At 50.2% G+C, this 24,386-nt stretch overlaps 1 protein-coding gene across 3 annotated transcripts in view; it reads right to left on the bottom strand.

Annotated features, from left to right (window-relative positions):
- Positions 1-24,386, bottom strand: part of EEF2K (eukaryotic elongation factor 2 kinase) — a 61,885-nt gene that overhangs the window by 3,497 nt on the left and 34,002 nt on the right. For all 3 annotated transcript variants that reach the window (XM_029947516.1, XM_029947518.1, XM_029947517.1), the window contains 14 exons: positions 23,360-23,420; positions 21,977-22,014; positions 21,434-21,605; positions 17,702-17,851; positions 17,025-17,157; positions 16,649-16,776; positions 16,359-16,560; positions 14,917-14,984; positions 12,691-12,768; positions 11,810-11,872; positions 10,352-10,486; positions 10,012-10,200; positions 4,989-5,113; positions 635-813 (listed from right to left, as the gene is read on the bottom strand). In XM_029947516.1, the coding sequence (XP_029803376.1) occupies positions 635-813; positions 4,989-5,113; positions 10,012-10,200; positions 10,352-10,486; positions 11,810-11,872; positions 12,691-12,768; positions 14,917-14,984; positions 16,359-16,560; positions 16,649-16,776; positions 17,025-17,157; positions 17,702-17,851; positions 21,434-21,605; positions 21,977-22,014; positions 23,360-23,420 (1,721 nt within the window). The remainder of the gene's footprint in view (positions 1-634; positions 814-4,988; positions 5,114-10,011; positions 10,201-10,351; positions 10,487-11,809; positions 11,873-12,690; positions 12,769-14,916; positions 14,985-16,358; positions 16,561-16,648; positions 16,777-17,024; positions 17,158-17,701; positions 17,852-21,433; positions 21,606-21,976; positions 22,015-23,359; positions 23,421-24,386) is intronic.

Genomic DNA, 24,386 nt, shown 5'->3' with positions numbered 1-24,386 from the left:
AGGGGAAACAGGGAGTCACTGCTAACAGACACCTGGTTTCTTTTTGGCGTGCCGTTAGAGTTCTGGAATTAGATAGTGGTGATGGTTGTACACCGTGATGAATATACTAAAAACCACTGAACCACACACTTAAAAACAGTGAATTCTGTGTAATGAAAATCTCAGTTCAATTTTTAAAACTGCAAAATTACCGAACTCCTAATATACAGCCATTAAATAAAAAGGCCCATTTGCATCCCAGCTCCACAGAGCCCCGTCCTAAACCAGCACAATATGGGTATCCAGCCTGCCATGCAGCGCTGGTATGTCTCTCTCCCCTCCAATGAAAGAAGAGACTGTCTTGGGGGTGCATGGTTGGCTCGGTTGGTAAAGCATCTGATTCTTGATTTTGGCTCCGGTCATGATCTCGTGATCCATGGGATCGAACCCCGCATCAGGCTCTGCACTGACAGCTTGGAATTCTCTTTCTCCTCTCTCTGCCCCTCCTCCACTCCCTCTCTCTTTCTCTCAAAATATACATATAAAAAAAAAGAGAGATTCAGTCTTGCGTTTGCCCTATTTCCCACTGAGACAGGAATTACGTCCCTCCCCATCCATCCTGCGCCACAGCAGGCGCAGGTCAGCCAGGCCCCACCTGATCTCTGCGGATCCTTCTCCAGCCCACAGCCACCGGTAAACAGCATCTCGGCCTCCCTGGCCAGCAGCGTGTACCGAGGCTCGTCTTGCATCCCATCATACTCCCCGCCCTCGTCACAGTCTGTCATCTCGAGGGCACTGTTGTACCAGTGCAGAGCCTCTGGCCAGTCTCGGGACCTGCCAGGAGACACAAAGGAAAAGCTGGATGTTACCACGGCCATGGGCAGAGCGAGGAGACCTATCAGCAGGAGAGGCAAGTCAGGAATCCCAGTGAGGCCGCCACCTGTGATTCATGACCCATGGTGTACCCAGTGCTACCACGTCTAAGGTGCGTCATTCACATTGTAGGTTTACATATTAAGACAGTAGTCAAGTAGCTTTCCTTAGCAAAGCTGGTATATTACACGGGGTGCCCCGGGCGGCTCAGTCAGTCAAGTGTCCGACTCTTGATATGGCTCAGGTCATGATCTCACAGGTCATGATCTCACAAGTTGAGATCAAGCCCCAAGCTGGGCTTTGCACTGACAGCAAGGAGCCTGCTTGGGATTCCCTCTCTCCCTCTCTGCCCCTCCCCCACTCACTTGCATGGCATTCTCTCTCAAAATAAATAAATAAACATTTTTTAAAAATTGGTATACATATTACATACTTTTCCAACAGACGATGTAGAGTATCTTGAGGAAAGGGGCACTTTTCTAGTTTGTACAAAATCACACTACAGGCTAGCATTAGCAGTGGCTGGCATCCCAGCTAATCTGCCCTCTGACTCAAGGAGAGGAGGCAGGCGGAGGACCCTTTACCAAGGTCTCCAGAACCATCCAAGCTAAAAGCAGTCACTTAGCCCCATCTTTTCCCCTGCCTGTGCCGGCCAGCTCTGGCTCTCCCGCAGCACAAGACAGGGCTCTCCCCAGAATGGCCGGCTTTTCTCTCTGGCTCTGCTCCTCCACCCTCACCTCCTTCTCCCCACTACAAACTGCCAAGCGGCCAAGGGCATACACAGGTTCCACCCAAATCTGGTCAACATGAATACAGAGCCGACAAGGCAGCGGACTCCTTCTTGGGGTGTACTACCGCACATTATGAAGCATGTGAGTAACTATTTATAGCACATCAGGAAAAGCAAAGAGAGATGCAGATAAGAAAGTCTATGGGTCTCGTGAACTGTGCCAGGAATAACAGCTCCAGTGACTAGCTGGCCTCTCCTCTGAGCCCCTACCGGGCCTGGCCCCACCCCTATCTCAGAGCCCATTAACCTTCCCCCACGCCAGACTGGCTGAGCCACTTTCTCTTCCCTGAACGTGCCAGATTCTGTCTGTTCCCTGGTTTTTGCACCTGCTGCTCCCTCTACTTGGAGCATTCTTTCTTCAAGTCTTTCCATACCTGGCTCCTCATCCCCCTGACCTCACCTCATACGTCACCTCTTCGAAGATGCCATCCCCAAACACTATTTCCTATGATGAGCTCGATCATGCAATTCCACAGTTCTCCTGCTGACTTACTCATTTGCTTATTATGGCTTCCCTTAGGCAGAACATAAGCTCCAAGAAGGCAGGGACTTTGTTTGGTCCGCTGCTGCAGCCCCAAGGCCTGACAAATAGCTCAGCCTCCCTAAATGTCTGTTGAATGAATAAATGTAAACAAGTGGCTGGCTGGGGATGGTGTGCAGGAGATAACACTGATTCCATTTTATTTCATAAAAAGAAATCATTTGAAAATTCCTGGTGACATACCTGACAAGCTAGGGTTTGAACAGTGGACTGGAAGCCACTAAACTATATCATCTCACTCTTCTTGTAACATTTAATAGATGGAGGCAGAGATGAGAGGAAAGAAAGAGACCAGGTTATGGAGCCAAGAAAGCCTTTATTGGGATCTGCGATTCCCGGGCGAGGTCCCCCTCTCAAAATAAACAAACATTAAAAAAAAAAATGGTAACTTCTGAGAAGGCTGAAACCCCTTATATGCAAAATGGGCCTACATGGGGCCCTGCCTCACCCAGAGGTGGCCCTTAATTAACACTCTCTGAATGGAAGAGGCTGGAGCTGCTTGGAATGAGGAAGAAGAATAAGAAAATGACCAAAGCAGAAGCATAAAAGCAAATGTTGATAGATTTAACTGCATAAATATTAAAAACCAGTTGCCCCAAACCCAGTAACGATGGTCACTGTGGGACATGTGCCATCCCCTACTTCCCTTACACTGATGACAGCCACCTTCAAAAAGAATTTTTTTAACACTTTTTTTTTAATGTTTTATTTATTTTTGATACAGAGAGAGACAGAGCCTGAGAGGGGGAAGAGCAGAGAGAAGGAGACACGGAACCAGAAGCAGGCTCCAGGCTCTGAGCTAGCTGTCAGCACAGAGCCCAATGCGGGGCTCGAACCCACGAACGTGAGATCTGACCTGAGCCGTAGCCGGAGGCTCAACCGACTGAGCCACCCAGGTGCCCCCAAAAAGAATTAAAAAAAAAAAAAAGCATGCCTCAGAGTTGATAGCCTTCATATTAAAAAATTCTTAAAATCAGGGGCACCTGGGTGGCTCAGTGGGTTAAGCGTCCGACTTCAGCTCAGGTCATGATCACACACCTCTTGAGTTTGAGCCCCGCATTGGACTCTGTGCTGACAGTTCGGAGCCTAGAGCCTCTTTCGGATTCTCTGTCTCCCTCTCTCTCTGCCCCTCCCTTACTGCTGTCCTCTGTCCCTCAAAAATTAATAAATATGAAAAATAAAGTTTTTAAAATTCTTACAAATCAGAACAGCATACTATCATCTCAAATAAAAAGTAAAGACAAGGCATGAAGTGAAAACACACAAAGATTTCTTAAGGACCTCAGATACAAATACCCAATGCCCAGCCCCTGCCCCCTTCCAACCATTCAATGGGCACCATGTACGTTGGCATTTGGTCTGATATAAGCATGTCATATCATGTCTTTTTTTATTTTTTTTAACCTCTCTCTATGCCAGTATAGTTCTGAATCCACTGAGAATCAGGCCAGTACACAGTACACTGGAGGAGAGGGGACAAGACCCAAGATTTGGCTCTGCCACTTACTGGCTATCTGACCCTGGGCAAGTCCCTTCACTTCTCAGAACTACAGTTTACTCATCCATACAATGGGGCTAAAAATACCTCCCCGGTCTGTGTCGGTCTATGTCATCTGTGTCGTCTGTGTCGGTCTGTGTCGGAGAGAAGTGTAGGCTCATTCATTCAAACAACTACTAAGCCAGGCCCTGCGCTAAGTCTGGGATTACAGAGATGCAGGAGATACGATTCTTGTTCTCAGTGAGAGATGAAGGTACGTGAAGGTATGGTCCAAAGAGAAGGGGACCTGATTGTTACACAGTAACAACAATATGATAAAGTTTTGGACTTTATATAAAATATATGTAAATATAAAATGATAAAGTCTTGGACTGCATGACATGTAGTAGAGGGAGGATGTCACATATCGAGACATTTTAGACACTAAGCGCTTGATATGATGCAGCCACAGTCCTGACTCTCCTTAAACCCAGGGAGGGAAGAGGAGACCTTGCCCCAAAGAGGAAGGAACTCCCAGGCTGCTCCAACCCTGTAGATTTAGGCAATGAAAGTGCCCACTCTGCTCTCACCCAGAAAGCCGCGGGCTCCTGGGGACGGCAGGGACGGCAGGGGCGGCTGAGATCCAGTGGGAGCCAGAGGCTGAGCAAAGGGTCCCATTAGGAGTTGAATTTCCCCAAATGATCTCCATTGTTGGGACTTCTGGGACTTCCCAGTGGCTAAGCCAAGGAGAGGGGATGAAGCTGGGCCTCCCTCCCTCCCTCCCACTGCAGAACTCATCTTGGCCCCGCAGCCTGAGGCCAGCTGGGAGAGTGCTGCAGAGGGAGAGCCTTCGAGAGCCTCAGAGCCACGCTGGAAACGCACACCAGGCGCGGGAACTCGCCTCTTTCCCTCCTCGCCCTCACAGAAGTGAAAAATAACAAAAATAAAAGTGGAAAGAGGAAACTAAAGTCACCCATCATCCTAACATCTAGGGACTACCATCCTGGACCCAAAGCAAATCTTTTCACAGAATGGCTGGGATGCCGGTCATTGGTCTCCCGCTGCATCCGCCAGGCTCAGGGGGGTTTACAGGCCTCTTGTCCACAGGCCCTCGCGCAACCGCCCTGGGACGCAGGTTATGTAATTACCCCCATTTCACACAATGAAGACACTGAGATCACTTGTCCACAAGTGAAATGACTTGTCCACAGTAGGGGACTGGGATGGGGGAGCCGAACTGGAACCTGGGCCCATGCTGATACTGAGGGCGAAGCCCCCACCTGTAGCCCAGGCTCCCACCAGCTCCACCTGAGCGACAGCCATGGTACCTGTCTGGGCTGAGGTTCTGGCCAGTGTCAAATGCCCGAGCCACCAGGATCATGGACTGTCTGTCGCCGGCTTCAGCTGCCTTCAGTAAGTAATCAAATCCTTTGGTTCTATTCTCTTCTGTTTCCTGTTAATACAAATAAAGAGGGGGAGAGAAATGGAAATGAGGCAGGGAGGAGTAAAGGTTAACCCACTCCCACTCACTGTTCTGAATCTGCTCTGATTCCTCCAGAGAGCCACATCATCCCCTGCCTCCAACACGGTTCCTTGCTTCTATTATTTAAAAAGTTTTTATTCTGGGGCGCCTGGGTGGCTCAGTCAGTTAAGCATCCTGACTCTTGATTTCAGCTCAGGTCATGACCTCATAGTTTGTGGGTTCAAGCCCTGCATCAGGCTCTGCACTGACAGTTCGTGGAGTCTGCTTGGGATTCTGTCTCTCCCTCTCTCTCTGCCCCTTCCCTGCTCTTTCTCAAAAATAATAAACATTTTTTTAAAAGTTTTTATTTCTATTTACAAACTTTTTTTTAACTTTTCTTTTTATTTAAAAAGTTTTTAACAGCTTTATTGAGAAATACATGACATACCATACAATTCGTCCATGTAAAGCACTCAGTTCAGGGGGTTTTAGTATATTCACAGAATGTGCAACCGTCCCCATTAAGAACTTCAGAATATCTTCATCAGTCCAAAGAGAAACCAAAACACCATACCCCTTTCCTGTCACTTCCCAACTGCCCATCCCACCCAGCCCTAAGTAACCACTAGCCTACTCTGTCTCTAGAGATTTCTCTATTCTGGACACTATCTAAATGCAATCATACACTACGTGGTCTACTGTGGCTCGCTTGCTTAACTTCACATAAAGGTTTTAATATATCGGTGCTTTGTTCTTTTTATGGCCAAATAACGTTCCATTGTATGGATAGATCACATGTTATTCATCAGTTGGTGGATGTTTGGGTTGTTTCCACCTTTTGGCTGAGTAATGAATAATGCTGCTACAAACATCTGTTACAAGTTTTCATGCGGATGTGGGTTTTTATTCTCTTGGGTAGATACCTAGGAGCAGAACTGTGAGTCACATATAACTCCTGCTTAGCCTTGGAGGGGGCTCTAGTGGCTGCACCATTTTACATTCCTACCAACGGTGCATATTCCCACTTGCTTCCATTCTGCTCCCCCAACATCCATCCCATAGCAGCAGCTGGAGGGATGCTCTTAAAGACTAAGATACTGAGGGCGAAGCCCCCACCTGTGGCCCAGGCTCCCACCAGCTCCACCTGAGCGACACCAGGGGCACCTGGGTGGCTCAGTTGGTTTAGCATTTGGCTTCGGCTCAGGTCATGATCCCAGTTCGTGGGTTGGTGCCCCGCGTCAGGCTCTGTGCTGACAGCTAGCTCAGAGCCTGGAGCCTGCTTCAGATTCTGTACCTCCCTCTCTGTGACCCTCCCCTGCTCGCATTGTCTCTCTAAAAATAAATTTAAAAATTAAAAAAAAAAGGACTAAGGTCACATCACTCTATCAAAGCTACCCATGGCTTCTTATCCCCACTCAGAGACAAACCCAAAACCCTCATATCAGCCCACAAGGCCCTTCTCAACTGCCGAGCCTCAAGAAGTATGGGAGAGGAGGCCACCTGGGTGGCTCGGTCATTTAAGCATCTGCCTCTTGACCTCGGCTCAGGTTATGATGTCACAGTTCTCGTGATCAAGCCCCCGCCCCAGGCTCTACACTAACAGTGTGGAGCCTGCTTGAGATTCTCTTTCTTTCTGCCCCTCCTCTGTTCATGTTCTCCCTTTCTCTTTCAAGATAAATAAACCTAAAAAAAAAAAGAAGAAGTGGAGCAGGGACCACCAGCTGTCCCCACATCCATTCTCCTCGGCCGTACTTTGCCGGCACGTGGCTGACGGGCTAAAGACTACATTTCTCAGCCTCCCCTGCAGCCAGAACTGTGTCCGAATGCAAGATGCCTCTCCAGTCACTCTCGATCACATTCCTGGTATCTTCTCCTCAGCACAGTAGCACAATGGCTGGCATAGGAAGTGCTCGATAAAGGCTAGTTATTTTTAATTCGGTTGGAAAGATTTTTATTTGTTAATTATTATCTGTACTCTATCCTTCCCCACTTGAAAAGTTTGCTCCTTGAGAGCAGGAACCTAGGACAGTGCCCGGAGTATTGGAGACTCTCAAAAAGCACGCGCTAAATTAAGGCCCGTCTTAGCAAAATAACAAACAAAAGTCCCGAAGAAGAGGGCAATGGAGAAAGTGGCTGATGGGGTTTCTAGAGCACATAGTGGCTTCTCAGGGCGCACACCCATCATCTCTTTTGCTGAGCCGTAGCCTGCTGGGACACAGCTCACTTCCTCCCAGCCCTCCCTGTCCTAACTGCACCACCGCTCGGTCCAGCCACACTCCTGCTGGGGAAAGCCGCCAGAGGCTGGCCTCCCAAGAAAGGCGTTTCCGAGGCTTACAGGTGAGGGAGGAATCTGATGTGGCTTGTAAATTCCTCTACAAAACTGCCGGAGTGTGATTTGTGTAAAGAGCCTGAGGTCACAAGAAGATCTTTCCCAGTCCCGGCCCCTCACCACTCACGCCAGGCTCTGGGATTACTTTATTCAAGGCTCAAATCCTTCTGAGTGTCCTCTCTGGACACACAGTGCCAGGTTCTGTGGCAGATGCTGGGGGAACAGGCCAAAGGCAGCAGCATGCTGGAGTCGGCTCCCTGGGCTCAGGAGAACCGACTGTGAAATTATCAGTTATTTTGCAAGCTGACTGTAAAACAGTCTTTATGAAAAATTACATAAACTTACAATTAAATGAATTATATTTAAAAAGGCAACAAATACTCAAAACTCATGACTTTCTAGGTACTTTAACTATGATGTACTGTTGGCTATATTCTTCAGATTATTTACACCTATTTCTGGGTTTCTCAACCTTGTACTACTGACATTTTGGGGTTGATAATACTCTGCCGGGGTGGCTGTCATGTGTATGGCAGGATGTTGAATAGCATCCCTGACCTCTACACACTAGATGCCAGTTGCAATCCCAATATTTTGACTACCAAAAATGTCTCCAGACATTGTCAAGCGTCCCATGGAGAAGGAACAGCAGAATGACTAATTCAGAACCACTGGTCTCTTAAATCTGTACAATGGAAATACTATATAATGGTGTGCCACTGTACGCTTCTTTCCAAATCCAGGTTCAGTGATGATATATTGGTGCCTTGAAACTGGCCACACTAGGAGCACCTGGGTGGCTCAGTCGGTTGAGCATCCGACTTCAGCTCAGGTCATGATTTCACAGTTTGTGGGTTCAAGCCCTGTGTCAGGCTCTGTGCTGACAGCTCAGAGCCTGGAGCCTGTTTCCGATTCTGTGTGTCCGTCTCTCTCTGCCCCTCCTCCGCTCATGATCTGTCTCTCAAAAATAAATAAAGATTTAAAAAAATTAATTAAAAAAAATTGACCACACTAGGCACATTTACATCACAGAAAGTAGAAAATTATACAGGTCAGAGAGTTTTTTGCTTCTTTAAAAAAACTTTTTAACGTTTATTTATTTTTTGAGAGACAGAAGGAGACAGAGCATGAGTGAGGGAGGGGCAGAGAGCAAGGGAGACACAGAATCTGAAGCATGTTCCAGGTTCCAAGCTGTCAGCACAGAGACTGACATGGGGCTCGAACTCACCAACTGTGAGATCATGACTTTAGCTGAAGTCGGATGCTCAACCAACTGAGGCCCCAGCACCCCTGTTTTTTAGTTTTTGTTTTTTTAAGTAGGCTCTACACCCAACACGGGGCTTTGAATGCCCAACACGGGGCTTGAACTCACCACCCGGAGATTGAGTCTCATGCTCTACTGACTAAGCTAACCAGGCCTCCCACTACAGATCAGACTTTGATTATTCTTTTTGATGGTCTTGATAGAAACCAAGGGATGGAGAAAATATTAATAACACAGATTAAACTTACAAGTGTGTCACATTTATAACCATTACATTGTGACTAGCACGGGAAATTGAAGAAACATTTTCCAGTATTTTTTAAAAAGTTTACTTATTTTTTAAAATTTTTTAATGTTTTATTTTTATTTTTGAGAGAGAGACACATACACACAGACTATGAGCGGGGGAGGGTCAGAGAGGGAGACACAGAATCAGAAACAGGCTCCAGGCTCTGAGCTGTCAGCACAGAGCCCGACATAGGGCTCGAACCCACGAGCCGTGAGATCATGACCTGAGCTGAAGTCGAACGCTTAATGGACTGAGCCACCCAGGCACCCTTTAAGTTTATTTATTTTGAGAGAGAGAAAGAGAGATGAGAGAGAATCCCAAGCAGGCTCCACATTGTCAGTGCAGAGCCCTATGTGGGGCTTGAATCCATGAACCTGAGATCATGACCTGAGCTGAAACCAAGAGTTGGATGCTTAACCAAATAACTAAACCACCCAGGCGCCCCTGTTTTTCAGTATTTAAAACCATTATCTGAGTCAGCAAAGAAGTTGCTCTTATCAGTGGCAAATGAAGTTCCCGCTCTGACCCCCCTGTCACCTCTGTTCCCTCTGCCTGGACGGCTCGCCTCCCCCGCTCTTCTGCCTGGCTGACTCCCACTCAGCTTTCAGGCCTAACTCAGAGGTCACCCCATTCATCCACTCCGCAAATGCACGCTGAGTATGCACTGTGCATCAGGCTCTGTTCTCACCACCAGGGGTACAGCTGGAACCCGCTATCAGGAAGCCTCCACCAGGCCCGTGAGGCCCACTCAGGGCCCTTCTCGTCTGCTTCCACCACTCCCTTCTCTCCCATCATGCCGTGTCATAATTGCCTGGAATCATGACTGTCATCTTGTACTTGATCCCCAGGGGCACGGCCCAGTCCTACCAGTTTCAGCTAACCTGCAAGTGCCTGGCCTCAAACTGGGACTCAGGAAGTTTCCGGGGCATGCACAAACCTGCAGGATGGGGGGGATGATGACTGAGCTGCTGCCCCCCACCCACAGCTGGGTCCCCGCTGCCCCTCACCTGCAGAGAGATGTCGGCCAGGATGTGGTGGGGCAGCTGCAAGCACATGAGCCCGAGGGCCACGATGGCCTCCAGCTCGCCCAGGTCGGCCGCGTGCTCCAGGTGGAAGACGGCCGACTCGCGGTCCCAGTCCTCGTCCTTCTCGCAGAAGCGCCCGCCCTCATGGTAGCGCACCATGGCCAGATGGACCTGCCACACAGACTTGGCTGATGGCCCAGCTGCCTGGGCAGAAGCACCCCGGGGCCGCCCAGCGCTGCGGAAGGAAGCGATGAGCGGAGCAGGGGCGTGAGCTGGGCTCTGGCTCAGCGGAAAAAGGGCTCTGGAGCAGGCATCACTGTACCTTCCCCAGAATGGACTTCCCGATTTTCTTTTCAAGGTCCAGAGCATTAAGCCTTTGCACTTCCAGGGCCGCGGCGGAAGGTCTGGGCAGGTGGAGGCGGGAGGGGTTGAGGAGATTCCACTTGTCTACACACACCTGGAGGAGGGAAGCGGGCACGGCGGTTTACAGGCGAGGGAATGAGGGGCCGGGGACGCAGGCACCATCACCAGCTGCCTGCTGCTCTACTGCACGAGCCTGGTTGGCCAGACGCAGGGGGAGAACCCTTGAGGTGTCCAATTTTCTTGGACAAACACGGCTCCATTTCTAATCCCTCTAATCCTGCCCATTTGTGGGCGCTGAGGGAACATTATAGGACAACACACAAAGGCCAGCAGAATGGACTGCGGCAGTTCAAAGTGTTTCCCCCTCATTTATCAAGCAGGGTTTGGTTGGACCGTAAGCTGCCTCCTTGGCCAGTGACCCACACGATGGGCCAGGAAAGTCTGACTTCAGAGCCTGCAGCAAATCCACTTCGCTTTCCTTTGGGCATCAACACAGTGCTTCAGGGAATGGATTTGGAAAACACATCATATTCTAGCTACAGACACCCTCTTCCAAAGATCCTTGCGGGACTGAGCCAGGCAGCTGCGTGCACATGTGTGCGCTAAACACCCTGCAATGCACAGGGCACCCCCCACGACAAAGAAGGGCCCAGCCTAGAGTGTCAATGGCACCACAGTCAAACAACCCTGCTCTATACTTTGCTGAGACCTTGCACCATTGGTAAATAAACACTGAGTGGTGAATGCTCTGTGTTCTGGAAAGAGCAAGAGTCTAGCCTGCTGGGGCAATCACAGAAGGCTCCCACAGGAGGTGCCACAGGGGGCCACTCTGGGGGAGCAGGTGGGCTTCGAGGAGATGTGACCACAGCAGGAGGAAGCACCTGGCAAGTGGGAGACTCACAAAGGCTAGAGTGAGAGGTTCAAAATGTGTTTCTGGTTCAGCTAGAGAAGGGTTCCCGAGGGCTGGTCTTCCCACATCTGCCTGATGATAATGAGCTCTTGAGATGCTTGTTAGAAACAGGGTGACCTGGGGAAAGCTGCTTAGAGCCTCGTCTTCTCATATGTAAAATAGGGATGAATAACATTAGCCTGTCTCATTGGGTGGTTGTGAGTAAATGAATGAATTCTCCGAAGCACTTACCTGGGCATTACTTTACTATGTGAGCTGTGGCCCTTACAGCTCCCCCCACCCCCCAAGGATGGGCTATCCTGCTCTTCTCTATTCCTCTCCACAGAGCCCCCGGTGTCCCGCCCAGGCTAGGGGCTCAAAAAGTATTTGCCAAGGGGCCTGGCTCCTTTACAAAACCTTAGCTGATGTGTGAGGTGCCTGGGCAGGCAGCAGGGACACCAGGGAAGAGGGTCAGGGGCTGGAAAAGGCAAGCATGTGGTTCTGACAAGGCTGCCTCGGGCACATTACCCGTCCGGAGCTGCCCAGGCTGTCTTCATCCGACTCGTACCTCCGGTTACCGTTTGAGTGGCCCTGAAGGAGGTGGAGGGTAGAGTGAGCCAAAGAGCAGTTCCCAAGAACTGGTCCTGCCCTCCCCAGGGGACCCTCTTCCAAGAGACAGGTTCAGCCCCCCCCCCCCCAGGAGACCCTCCTCCCAGGGGACAGGCCTGGCCTCTAGGAGGGGCAGCTGAAACTCATGTGCCAAGAACAGAGGACGCTGGGTAACAGGCGGGACCCATGTGCTGGTGTGCCCACAGCCTTCCTCTCGCCCTCTCTGTGTGCACAGATGGAAATAACTCAAAGGGACAGGATTGGGCCAGATAAGCACCAAAAAAGCTCCTTTCTCTTACCAAAGCTCCCACGACAGGTCTTTACTTGCAGTAACAAAGCTGAGACCAAAGGGCTCCCAGCAAGACTGATGTGGATGCTCAGACTCAATTCTGGTACCTGGTAAAACCTCTAAGGGGCAGACACTGCCTGAGCCACCTGCGCCAGTGTCCTCCCGCGCACTCCCCAGGGAGGCCACACCACCACGTGTCAGGCTGTGCCTTTCCACTGACACCATTCCAGCCGATGACCCAGCACCCTGAGCTGCCAGCTCTCTCATAAGAGGTGTCTGCCACTTTCAATCTTATTTAATCGCCCACACTCGTCCCCTTACTAAACTTTCTGGTCCACATTACCCTGTTTTATCTTCTTTCCTGCCTTTATTTTTACCTGAGATGATCTTGTGTATCAATTCACCTAGTATGTTCTCACAACCCACTCATTCCTTCCCACCTTTCCATCCCCCTGGACAATGAGGCAACAGAACACTCTGGTTTCATTTCCCCGGGGAGGGGCTTCCTTACATGTTCTCGGGGCTCTGGGTCATCCAGTTCCCCCCGCTTCTCACTGGGGTATCCGCTGTCCCCACTGTTCTCAGAGTCCTGTGGAGAGAAGATGGCCCTAGGGTCTCAGTGATCCTCTGAATGGCGGTTACTTCTGGACATCCCAGCCATTTGCTATCTCTCCTTTGTCCTGGCACTTCAATTAACATCCTCCTCCCTTTGCGCTTGCTGATTGGGTGACAAGGAAACAGTACAAAGTAGTGGCAAAGAGCTTGGGCTCTGAAGCCAGACTGCCTGGGCTCAAGTCTGAGCTTTGTGACTTGCCAGCTGGGACCCTGGACAGCAACTTCCTTAGCCACAGGGGTTATTCAGGATCAGACCTACACTGAAGGGCTCTGAGGAAGAAGTGAGGTGTTGGTCACTGAGGGAATGGACCACAGGAAGTCCTGTTATTAAGAGGGGCTCATGGGCAGAAAACAAAGGCTGTTTATGAGATATGACCCCTGGACACAAATGTAGCACTGAGTGCAGTATTTACTACAATGAAGCCCTCTGCCAAAATTGGGGCATATTTTTTATTCTTCTAGATAATTCAGAATCTCTAAACTTCAGTCATTTTTCTACAAGTGTCCCAGCCATCCTGCATGTCACCTGCATCACCATTCAGCTCATACTTTTGTTTCCTTCTTTGTTCCACTAACTAGTATTTCAAACACACCACTAAAAACAGAGAATACTAAGGGGCGCCTGGGTGGCCCAGTTGGTTAAACTTAACCAACAGAGCCACCCAAGTGCCCCTGGATCCTTTATTTTTAAAAGAAATTAAGACATTGCTGAAAAATCTAGACCACTTGTGTGTCCCTCCCTGGAACTCTATTTCCTTCCTGCTCCAGGTAAAACAACTTTTGTGAATTCATGCTTATTATTTCTCTATACATTAGCCATTTTATTTTAAATAAATATATCTTTAAAAGAAAGTTGGTATCGTGAACATGAATGTGAAACCTGGATCTCTGTCCCAGACAGACGGGAGCCATGCAAAGGTACACAGCGGAATCCTTGGCCTCTCGTCTGGCCAGGGATCCCTCCACCCCACAGAGCTGTATATCGTCAAAAGGCTCTGCCCTTGTTTCTAGAAGCCCTACGGACTTCTCTTCCACCTCCCCTTATTATGAGGCACAGAGCCTGATGCAGGGCTTGAACTCATTTACCACGAGATCATACCCTGAGCCAAAGCTGGACACCCAACCGACTGAGCTACTCAGGTGCCCTGCATGTTTGTTTATTTTTGAGAGAGAGAAGGGTGCCTGGATGGCTTAGTCAGTTGGAGCGTCCAACTTTAGCTCAGGTCACGATCTCATGGTTCGTGGGTTCGAGACCCACATTGGGCTCTGTGCTGACTACTACCTCAGAGCCTGGAGACTGCTTCGGATTCTGTGTCTCCCTCTCTCTCTGTCCCTCCCCTGTTCACTCACTGTCTCTCAAAAATAAATAAATGTAAAAAAACATATATATATCTCTGAGAGAGAGACAGAGACTATGAGCAGTGGAGGACAGAGAGAGAGAGAGAGAGAGAGAGAGAGAGAGACAGAATCTGAAGCAGGTTCCAGGTTCTGAGCTGTCAGCACAGAACCCCACGCGAGTTGTTGAGGCTTAGAGTATCTATCAAACTCTTGAAACAGTGTCTTATGCTTATTTTTTTTCCTTCCACTCAAAAACTCTGAAAAGCTGTCAAGAGTGAACTTGAACTTGCAATCCCAGGGTACAGCTTAAAGTGCACCTGAGGTCTGGGCAAAGGTGACATCTCTCTGAAGTCTGTTCTTAAAATTCCTGTGAGTTTTTACTTTGACATGGTAATATGTCTGCCTGAATGCAAATGCAGTGTCTTCAGCTTCCTCAGAGTCCCCCAGAAGCTGCTGGAAGCCTGTCCTGTTTGTCCAAGCTGAGAGCATCATGCTGGACTGTGCTATAAGTCACTGTCTGAAACCCAGGACAGCTCCCTCCCCAGGACAGCTGTGCACACGCATGTGGCCAAACCACACCAGGGCTGAGCTGGCTCAGCATTTACAAGAAGGTTGCACTGTTTCCAAGTTGGATTTCCTCTCCTCCTACCATCCCCGGGAACCGCAACAGACCCAATTCTTCTCAGAGGACAGCACTGCCCTGGGCAGGAGACTGAGTCATCCGCACTTCCCTGTGGCCCCTGGCAGTGCCCAGAGCAGACGGGGAGATCCCTTTCCAACCTACCCGGTGGTTGTCCAGATGGTCCTGGTCTCGGGCTACCATGTTGTCAAGGTCGTTGAACACAGGCCAATCTGGGCAGGAGAAAACAGAGATAACGCACCGGCACTACCACGGGAACTTTTCAAAGACTGACGACAATCTAGAGCTGAATGCACCTGCCACCAGGCTTTTCTGTAAATTTTCTTTGAACATGGTACAAAACTGGGGGAAGAATGCTGTCAGCACCTGGAGGACCCCCCTCCTAGGAGGGGGTCCTAAGCAGGTAACTTCACCCCTGTGCCTCCTCAAGGCTGTAATGCAAATACACTTGTGCAGTGTGCTTAGAAGCACACGTGCCTGGGCTGCGGTTGGCCTTGAGTGAGGTGCAGGTGTGAAGGAAGAACAGCCATGTGTATATTTGGGGCCCAGGGAGCAGCTACAAGCTGGGAGCCTCAGATGGCTTCACAACCCACCACCTCCCTCCTGGTGGTTCCCAGGCTCTGTCGCCTGCCCTGAGCTGCCACAGCCAAATCCAGCCTGCTCCCATTTTTATATGGTTTTTCCATTTTAAAATGGTTGGAAACATTAAAAGAATAATTTGAGATACGTGAAAATGACATGAAATAGAAAATTTAATGTCTTTCTTGGAACACAGGTACACCTACTCATTTACATACTGTCGATGGCCATGTTCAGCTGCTAATGCAGAAGCCGTATGTCCCCGAAGTCTAAAGTGCTCACGCTCTGGCCTTCTAAGAAAAGTCTGTCAATTCCTGCTTCGAACTATACCCCAAGTCTTCTAGGGGAAAGGTCTAAAAGGCTTGACATTTCACACTAAAATCTTCCTCTTCAGCTCCTCCGCAGTGTCCCCCAGCTGAAGACATGGCCACACCACCCTTATGATTCTTCAGATCAAACCCCTGGAGTCAGCCTTGCCTCCTCTCTTTCCTGCAGACCCTGCGTCCGCTTCATCAGCAAACTCTATCACTTTAACTTTGAGCATAATGATTCCATTTTCCTCCTCTGACCTATTCATAGGATGTTCATAGATTTCCTAATGTGGAACAACTCTCAGATGCTTGCAAAAACACATTTGATTATAACAGACTATTCTGTCAAAGATACTGCCAGTTTTTGTTAATACCTTACTTAGAATTTCTGTATTGCATATTTATAAGTGAGGTTGGAATGCAGTTTTCTTTTCTTGCTTTTTTGGTGAAATTTTGGTGTAAAGGTTTTGCTAGTTTCATGAAACACATTGAAAAAATATGCTATCTAAAACAGGGTATGTTTTTATAGCATTCAGATGACATGAATCTTGAAAATTTATTAAACTAACTCACTCGTACAACCATCTGGGCCATGACTCTTTTTGGTTAGCAGATAAGTGAAAGTCAGTTTCATTATGTTCTTTCTAAAGCCTGTCCCCTCCAATCACAATGACCAGGGGAAAAGACATCACTCACTGAGGTGGTCCAGTTTCTGGCTGTGTGGTGTGGCTGAAGATGGGGAGGAAGGGAGAGAGTCAAAGGTCACATCACTCATGTTCTCATCTCCAGAGTTTTCTGAAAGGCGAAGAAGCAGAGGAGGGCGACTCCCAGAGAGGGTCCTTACTCGGGGGCTCCCACACTTTTCCTCTGTCCCCCTCAAGATGGTCTTGGCTGATTGCTGGAGAAAAACAGACACCCATGTCACATAGGAACCCTCCAGGGAGGAAAGGGCTCTTCCAGTAGCCTGCGGTTCACGGGGCACCCACCAGCAGCTTGGTGTTCTGATTCACAGCGTCCCTCTCTCTTGGTGAGAGGTCAAAGGTGGTGAGGCCCATGCTCTTGCAAATCCGGTTGCAGGCATGCGAGTAGAAGAAGAGCGCCATCCCCCGGACACCTGCAGGCAGAACAGGGGAGTCTGGAGCAGCACCTTGCTTTACAACCTGGGTGGTGCTGGGCACCAAAACCGTGGCAAGGGCAGTCCCTGAAGTGGCAGGGCTCAGGCGTCCCAGGCTTCCACCCCCACCATCTTGGAAAGGCCAATCTACTGCCTCGGCCGGTTTCCTTGTGTGTACAGAGAGCTGGGAGATTTGGGGGCACAGGGAGTGTGGTCTCCAAGGAAACAGGCTGGCTCTCCCCACCTACCTAGGTTGCCATCTCCAAAGTCCGTGCCCTTCTCGGTGTGGATCTGCGGGTCAGTGTAGAGGTCGCCCACACCCTGGATGTCCACCACAATCAGCTGGTGCCCGGAACGCTCAAACGTGAAGTGGCTGAAGGCCTGGGGGTCAAGTGGGGGGGACACAGGAAGACTAAGGTGAGTGATCGCTAGAGACCAGGCTGTGGACTACGTAGACACGTTGGCCACCACTGAGGGGCTGCAACACCTCCGCTCTGCCCACAGTGGGGCCTTTCTCCGTAAGAAGTTGCATATGGGGCCCCTGGGTGGCTCAGTTGGTTAAGTGTCCAACTTCGGCTCAGGTCATGATTTCACAGGTCATGTTCGAGCCCCGCATCGGGCTCTGTGCTGATACCTGGGAGCCTGGAGCCTGCTTTGGATTCTGTGTCTCCCTCCCTCTCGCCCCTCCTCTGCTCATGCTCTTTTACTCTCTTTCTCAAAAAATAAATAATAAACATTAAAAAAAAAAAAGGAAGAGGTGCATAGAGGAACAGATAAATGAAGGAGCCCTGTTTAATTCTGCAGGGACAGAAGCTGGCTGGCGTGTCTCGTTACAGAGTCTACTTTGGGCTCCTCCATGGGGCTTGCAGGCCCTCTCGGGGTGAGACCTCATACCCATGGGGACCCTCCCCTCCAGGGGCCTCACCTGTGGTGTCAGGCGCATGTTGTCATCACGGACAAAGCCCGAGTTGGAGTTGTACTTGATGTACTTGCCCTCGATATAGTGCTCCAGGTGGAAGAGAGGCTTGCCCGGCCTGTCCTTCAGCTCCACCACGCACATCTGCATGATGTCCACCTGGTGGGAGGGCAGCAGGTCAGGCACGAGCCGGGCGGCACACGCCTCACCTCCGACTCCGATGCAGATCGCTTGGGAGGGCCGCTGGCCTGGGCTCCAGTCCTGGCTCCGTCAGTTAACAGCTCCCTGTAAGCCCAGTGTCCCCAGAACCAATCTCCCCTTTTCTTTTGAAAATGAAAACCACTGTGATGGCTTAACTGCATCTCCCCAAAATTCGTATGTTCAAATCCTAACCCTCAGAGGTCGACGGTATTCGGTGGGGCCTCTGGGAGGGGATTAGGTCATGAGTGAGAAGCCTTCATGAATGGGATTGGTGTCCCGATAAAGGTGACCACACAGCTCCTTTGCTCCTTCCGCCATGCAAGGACACAGCGAGGTGGCACTGGCTATGAATGGGACCAGGCTGGCACCTTGGTTTTCGACTTCCCAGCCTCCAAAACTGTAAGCAATAAATTTCTGTGGTTTGTAAGTTGCCCAGTCCAGGGACGCCTGGGCGGCTCAGTCGCTTGAGCATCCTCAGTCAGTTTCAGCTCAGGTCATGATCTCGTGGTTTGTGGGATCAAGCCCCATGTCAGGCTCTATGCTGGCAGTGTGGAGCCTGCTTAGGATTCTCTTTCTCCCTCTCTCTCTGCTCCTCCCCGGCTCATGCTCTCTCTCAAAATAAATAAACTTAAAAAAAAAAGTTTTGTTAGAGCAGCCCAAAGGGACTAAGATAGCCCCCATCTGAGTTCCAGCATGATGGACAGCCATCCAGGAGGGATGACATTGCTTGGCTTCCCCTACAGCTAGGTGTGGCCATGTGACTAAGCTCAGCCAATGGGAACTGAGCAGCAGTGATGATGTAACCCCAGCCTGCCCCTCCTCCTCTGGCCTTCCTGAGCCTGTAGAATGGACATCTCCCAGTGAGGCCAATCTGACCATGTGCTCCAGGGCCACACCCCGGGGTAAGGCGGAAAAACAAGACAGAGGACCCAGGCTTCTGGATGACTCAAAGAAGTGAGGCACCAGCCCAACCTGAGCCCCCCACCAAAGAGGGACTGTCAGATGAGAGAGAAAGAAACCGTTTTGCCTGACCACACAGGGGTCTGCATGCTAAGCAACTTAGCAGTGTCTTGCACTAATACTGTGAGTGTGGGCAATTTAGTTCACCAACTGCACCTCAGTTTCCTCACCTGTGGAACGGGCATCTCACACTTAGTGTGAGGATAAAATGTGCTGATACATGAAAGAGTCTGTCAACGTTTGCTTATGTTATTATTACCAGTAGACACAACTCCAGAGCAATAAACACCAAACTATGACCAGCGGCTCTCTCCCTGCAATGGGGAAATATGGGAACTTAGACATTCCTTGCTGAGTTTCTTTTACCAAGCACATCTTTAATACGGAGAAGGAAATGTGTAAGTCCTATGAATGGTGTGTAAAGTGGGGTGGTAAGACCTGAGACACTGAGTCTCCATGGCGCCCCGCCCCCTCAGTGACACCCAGCTTAGAAGGATCCCCAGGTTTGTGTTTCCCAAGGAAACAACCATCCAAGGAACCATTTGGTTGTGTCGCTAGACAGGCAGATAACAGCTGCAGAGGCTGAAAGGCCCTGAGCTGAGAGTTGCCCCAAACTTGGCCTCGGTTCCAAGAACCAGCCGAAGGGGAAGGAGCAGCTGGTTCTCAGAGGTTCTCACCCCAAATGCTGGCTCCATCCCTATAAGGAAGTCTGTGGCAAGGCCACCTGCTTGGCCAGGGGGCTCACTACAGGGATGCAGCCGGGAGGGGACAGCCAGTTCCTTCTCAAACAACTACATCCCTTTCCCCTCATCAATTCAAACAACCACACTGTTTAGTGACCACCTACGGACAGTCATACAGAGTAAATAACACAGATAAAATCCCTGTCCTTGGGGGAGAGAGGCAACCACAATATTAACTACCCAGTCTCTTTCAGATGGCGCTAACTGCTCCCAACAAAAGAACCAGAACAAACAGAATGATGTGACAGACGGAGATGGCAGAGGAAGGGCCACTTCATTCAGGGTGGCCTGGGGCGCCTCACTGAGCAGGTGACACATAGAAGGAGCACATCATGCAAGGATGCAGGCTGGGGCACAGTCAGGGCAAAGGTCCTGAGGCAGGAACAAGCTTAGGGAGGAAGAGAAGGAAAGGTCAGGATGGCATGCAGCAAGGTGGTCACAGCCTCCATGGCTGGGGACTATGGCTTCTTGTGTCTACCCCAAGCGCACTTAATCAAGGGACCTGCAAATAGCAGGCACTCAGTAAATTCTGCTGGATTCTTAGAAGTGCAGCTCTCCCAAAGCACCCCAGAGACAGTGTCTTGTGTCTAGTAGGTGTTCAAACAGTGGGAGAGCTGAGTTGTGAATCAGGCAGAGGCATGGAGTGCTATTTCCTCCAATGTCCACAGCCAACAGGAAATTCTGCTGGGCCTGGGGTCACTAAACACCCTGGGGGCTCAAGTGAAGAGGCCAACTGGGCAGGGGCTTGGAAAGCCTGGATCTGAGCCCTGGCTCCATTCCTGTTTGCGAAGGTCACTTAAACTCCTTTGAGCCTGGGGCTCCCCAGGGGCGGACATGCTATCCATTCTCCCCTTCCTTCTGCTTTTTCTTAGGAGCCACCAATCTCGGTCTACAAAGTCAAGGGAAAGGACCCACGTTTCTGTCTCTAAGGGTGAGCACATGGCTCATGCCTCCCCAGGCTGCGTATTCCCTTCCCTGGCCACTGTGATTGGCTTGGCAATAGGCACCTGACCTAATGAGAGCCAATGAAACCCAGTTCTGAGAGTTAGTGGAACTTCTGGGAAAACAAGTATTGTCATATCCCACCAAGGTTTCTGAGAAAACAGAACGTGAGCCTGCAGCTGCTAGGGACCAACTCACCACTATGAATTGAGAAGCTGCCGGTGAGTGATGCCATACAGAAGAATTCCAAGGCTAGAGATGGGGCGGGGGGTGTCTCAATATCCTAATGGGTCCTGGATCTGGCCGTACCTGCAGCCAGCCCTATTTCTTAGTTACATAAAGCCAAAAATTCCTTTTCTGGATTAAGCCCATTTGAGTGGGTCTCTAACACTTGCAAACAAAAATCCTGACTCCTAGATCCCATTCATAAATGGGATCAAAGCATCTTAATCTCAAATAACCTCCAAGCTCTGTTTTTAGGAATAAATGACTCTTTGCATGCAGTGTACTTGACCCATCATGCTCAGTAAATGATGATTGTTATTAGCTACTGTTCAATCCATGAAGTGAGGGGCGCCTGGGTGGCCCAGTCGGTTGAGCATCTGACTTCGACTCAGGTCATGATCTCACAGTTCTGGAGTTTGAGCCCCACGATGGGCTCTGTGCTGACAGCTCAGAGCCTGGAGCCTGCTTCAGATTTTGTGTCTCCTTCTCTCTGCCCCTCCCCTACTCATGGTCTATCTCTCTCTCTCTCTCAAAAATAAATAACATAAAAAAATTAAAAGAACAACAACACCATGAAGGTAACCTGTGCCTGGGACCACTGCTGCCCTGGTCTCCGGTCTCTGTCCCCGGCCGCCGCGTGTGGGAAGGGGGCGGTAAGGCTGTCACACACCTGCTTGGGGGGCTTGTGCCGATTATACTCCTCTCCCCAGAGCTTGGCCTCCATCTGTAGACGCACATCCTCGAAGTACACGTCCCTGTCCACGGACTCAATGTAGCGCTTTGCCACGTAGTTGGAGGCCGCCTTCCACTGCTGGGTGTGCAGGAAGTTGGAGAGCTTCTTCCTGGAGGGAAAGGCAGAGGGCCCACCTGGGCACCTGGGTTCACGGGGGACCCAGCCTAACTTACAACACCCTTCAAAGAGCTGGGAAGGGGACTAAGGGACATTGTCAAAGGTCTCTTATCCCATATCTGTCGGCCTTTTGGCCCCCAAACACCAGAGCAGAGGTTAGTGGGATATTCCATGTTCTCCCCGAGCCCATCCCCATAGCCAGGCTCATCGTGTGGTCCAAGGGAGAGCAGACAGAGAGGGTTGGCCTACAAAAAGCAGAGACCACTGTCTCAGTTTCTCTGCCAGAAATGCAGCCTTGCCTCCTGCTCTTAGGAGCCTGAGGGGATCCGGGCAGGGACCCAAGAACCAGGCTGAGGCACTTACGTCCTGAAGCACTCCCTCATAGCTCCACGGCCGAAGGGCTGAAAGACACCACACAGAGGGTTATCAGTCCCCATGCCCCACTCAGAAGCCATCCTGAGTCAGGAAGAGGTTTTCTTCCCCTTGGACATCACCCGCCACCATCCACCAAATGGATGCCTGGACCTCATCTCAATCCTAAAATCCCTGGGCCCTCCCTCCCCTGCTCCAGCACCAGAGCCCAACCAAACTTGTGCCTAGAGGCTTCTCAGGTGAGGAGGCCACCCTCCCCCTCCCCCCACTGAGGGGAAGAACCCCCAGCGGGGTGAAAACGTTATGCAGAGACAGTGCATATTAAAGGATATTTTTGCAGCCCTGCTTTTCTGTTTTCTGTAACAGGAAAAGAGTGGAAACAACCAGTCTGATAGAAAAATTAATCAGGTCTACCTCTCTTAATGTAATATTAGAGAGCAATGAGAATAAATATCTTCTATTGTTCTACTATTCTATAAAATATAGAGCTAGTCAAAACATGTATGAACGTCACAGGCAAAATGCTGAGCAGAAGAAGCCACACTCCAAAGAATACGTCCTGCATGGCTCCATTTATAGGAAATCCACAAATGGGCAAAACGAATCCGGGGCAAGAGATTGCGAGTTGGTGCTTACCGCTGGGGGGAAGGAGTAGTGACTGGGGTGCAGGTGGGTTTTGGGGGGCTGCTCATTACATGGTATGCTCACTTTGCGAAACTCATCAAGCTGTACCCTTTTCTGAGTGTGTGATGAACTAAGCAAAGTTTTGCAAAACTACCCTCCCCCTGACAATGCAGGAAGTGCTCTATTTTCTTGTCTACTCCTTTCCGCCCACCCCCCTCCCCCCTCCAATTCATGACTGCAAGCCACTGGGTTCCTTTTACAGCTCAGGTTTAGGTGGCGACCTGCAACTTTTGAAAACTGATATACATATTAATGGTCAAGTGATTTTCGACAAGAGTGCCAAGGATCATCTTTTGATATATGATAAATATATAAAATGTCCAAAATAGGTCATTCCATTGAGATGAGAGTGGATTAGTGGTTGCCCAGGGCAGGGGGAGCTGAGGGGATGGGGGCTGGCTGCTGTTGGGTAAGTATGGGCTTTCTCCGGAAGATGGTGAAGTCGATCGGGTGACGGTCAGATAACTCTGTGACTATATGAAAAACCACTGAGCCATACACTTTAAATAACGGTATGTGGCATAGTGTGTGAATTCTATCTCAATAAAGCTGTTAAATAAAATACACAATAATAGAACGCCCCAGTGTTAAAACTATTAAGTGAGTATAAAGCGGAGGGAACAGGGACAGAAGTCCGCTCAAGAAGAATCCCCACTCAGCCCTGTCACCGCTGGGCTGGGGACAGCCTACCTGAGAAGCCATCTTGATCAGAACTTCGTCTTGTAGCCACTCCCCAGTGACAGCGTTGTACCTGCAGAGAGAAGCCACCCCAGGGCACAGCGTCCATCACATGATCTTATTACTCACTGGTGTTGGATCAAGATCCCTTTACCCACAGGCCGAGGCGACCTCCTAGGTCGGGTCTGTGGACACGCTCCCACCCTCCCAGGCCCCCCCCCTCCACTGGTCTCCCCTTTTCTCTACAACATGTTGCCTGGCACTTTGTGCTGTGGGTGGGCTTGTCTCCCATCTGGACCCCCACTGGACTGTCACCCCACAAAGGCACACCCATGTCTGTTTTCTTCACTGTAGGGCCTGATGCAGGTGGAGCCTTAAGAAATGCATGTTGGATGAACTGACGGAATGAATAAATATCCTTATTTTAACCCATCTACACAACAAACGGCGTGTCCCAGGACAGGAAGCGGCAGCGCCTCGATCTTGCGGACTCCTGGGCTGGGCCTGTGTCCCGGTGCAGGTAGGGCTGTGTGTATGTTGGGTGTTGAGGTGGGGGGGGCTCTGCCTCTGAGTCCAGCCCAGGAAGGGGCTGCAGGATGACACCCAAGGCAGAGACAGACAGAGAAGGTTCTGGAACATTTTCATCTCTCCTTTCTCAGGAATCCTCTTTCCCAGAGCAAATCTGCCCCTGGGCCTGGCTGGGCCTCAAACAGATTTGCCAGGTAGAGAACTCCTAGCTCAGTAAATCCCTAAATTCTAAAGCCTCCCCTTAGGGCTGAGGTGTTCTTAGCTCTGCAGAGGCCTCCCTGGCCCACCCTTCAGCAGGACAGGCTCCAAAATGCTCCCAGCTCGGTAAGAACAGGCTTCTCGGCGCCTGAAACCTCTATGGGGAAAGACAAGCAGAGGCCTGGCAGGCAAGCTCCTGGAGCCGGGAGAAGGGATGCTGGCTGGAGCCGCGGCGTACCTGCAACCCGTCCATGGCAAGTACAGTGCTCGATAAATAACAGCAACGGTTATTACTATTACTGTGTAGAGACCA

Source organism: Suricata suricatta, chromosome 8 (genome assembly GCF_006229205.1).
Source record: "Suricata suricatta isolate VVHF042 chromosome 8, meerkat_22Aug2017_6uvM2_HiC, whole genome shotgun sequence".
NCBI classification, from domain to species: domain Eukaryota; kingdom Metazoa; phylum Chordata; class Mammalia; order Carnivora; family Herpestidae; genus Suricata; species Suricata suricatta.
The sequence above is the reverse complement of the archived record's forward strand: the minus strand, read 5'-3'. Positions and strand labels throughout refer to the sequence as shown.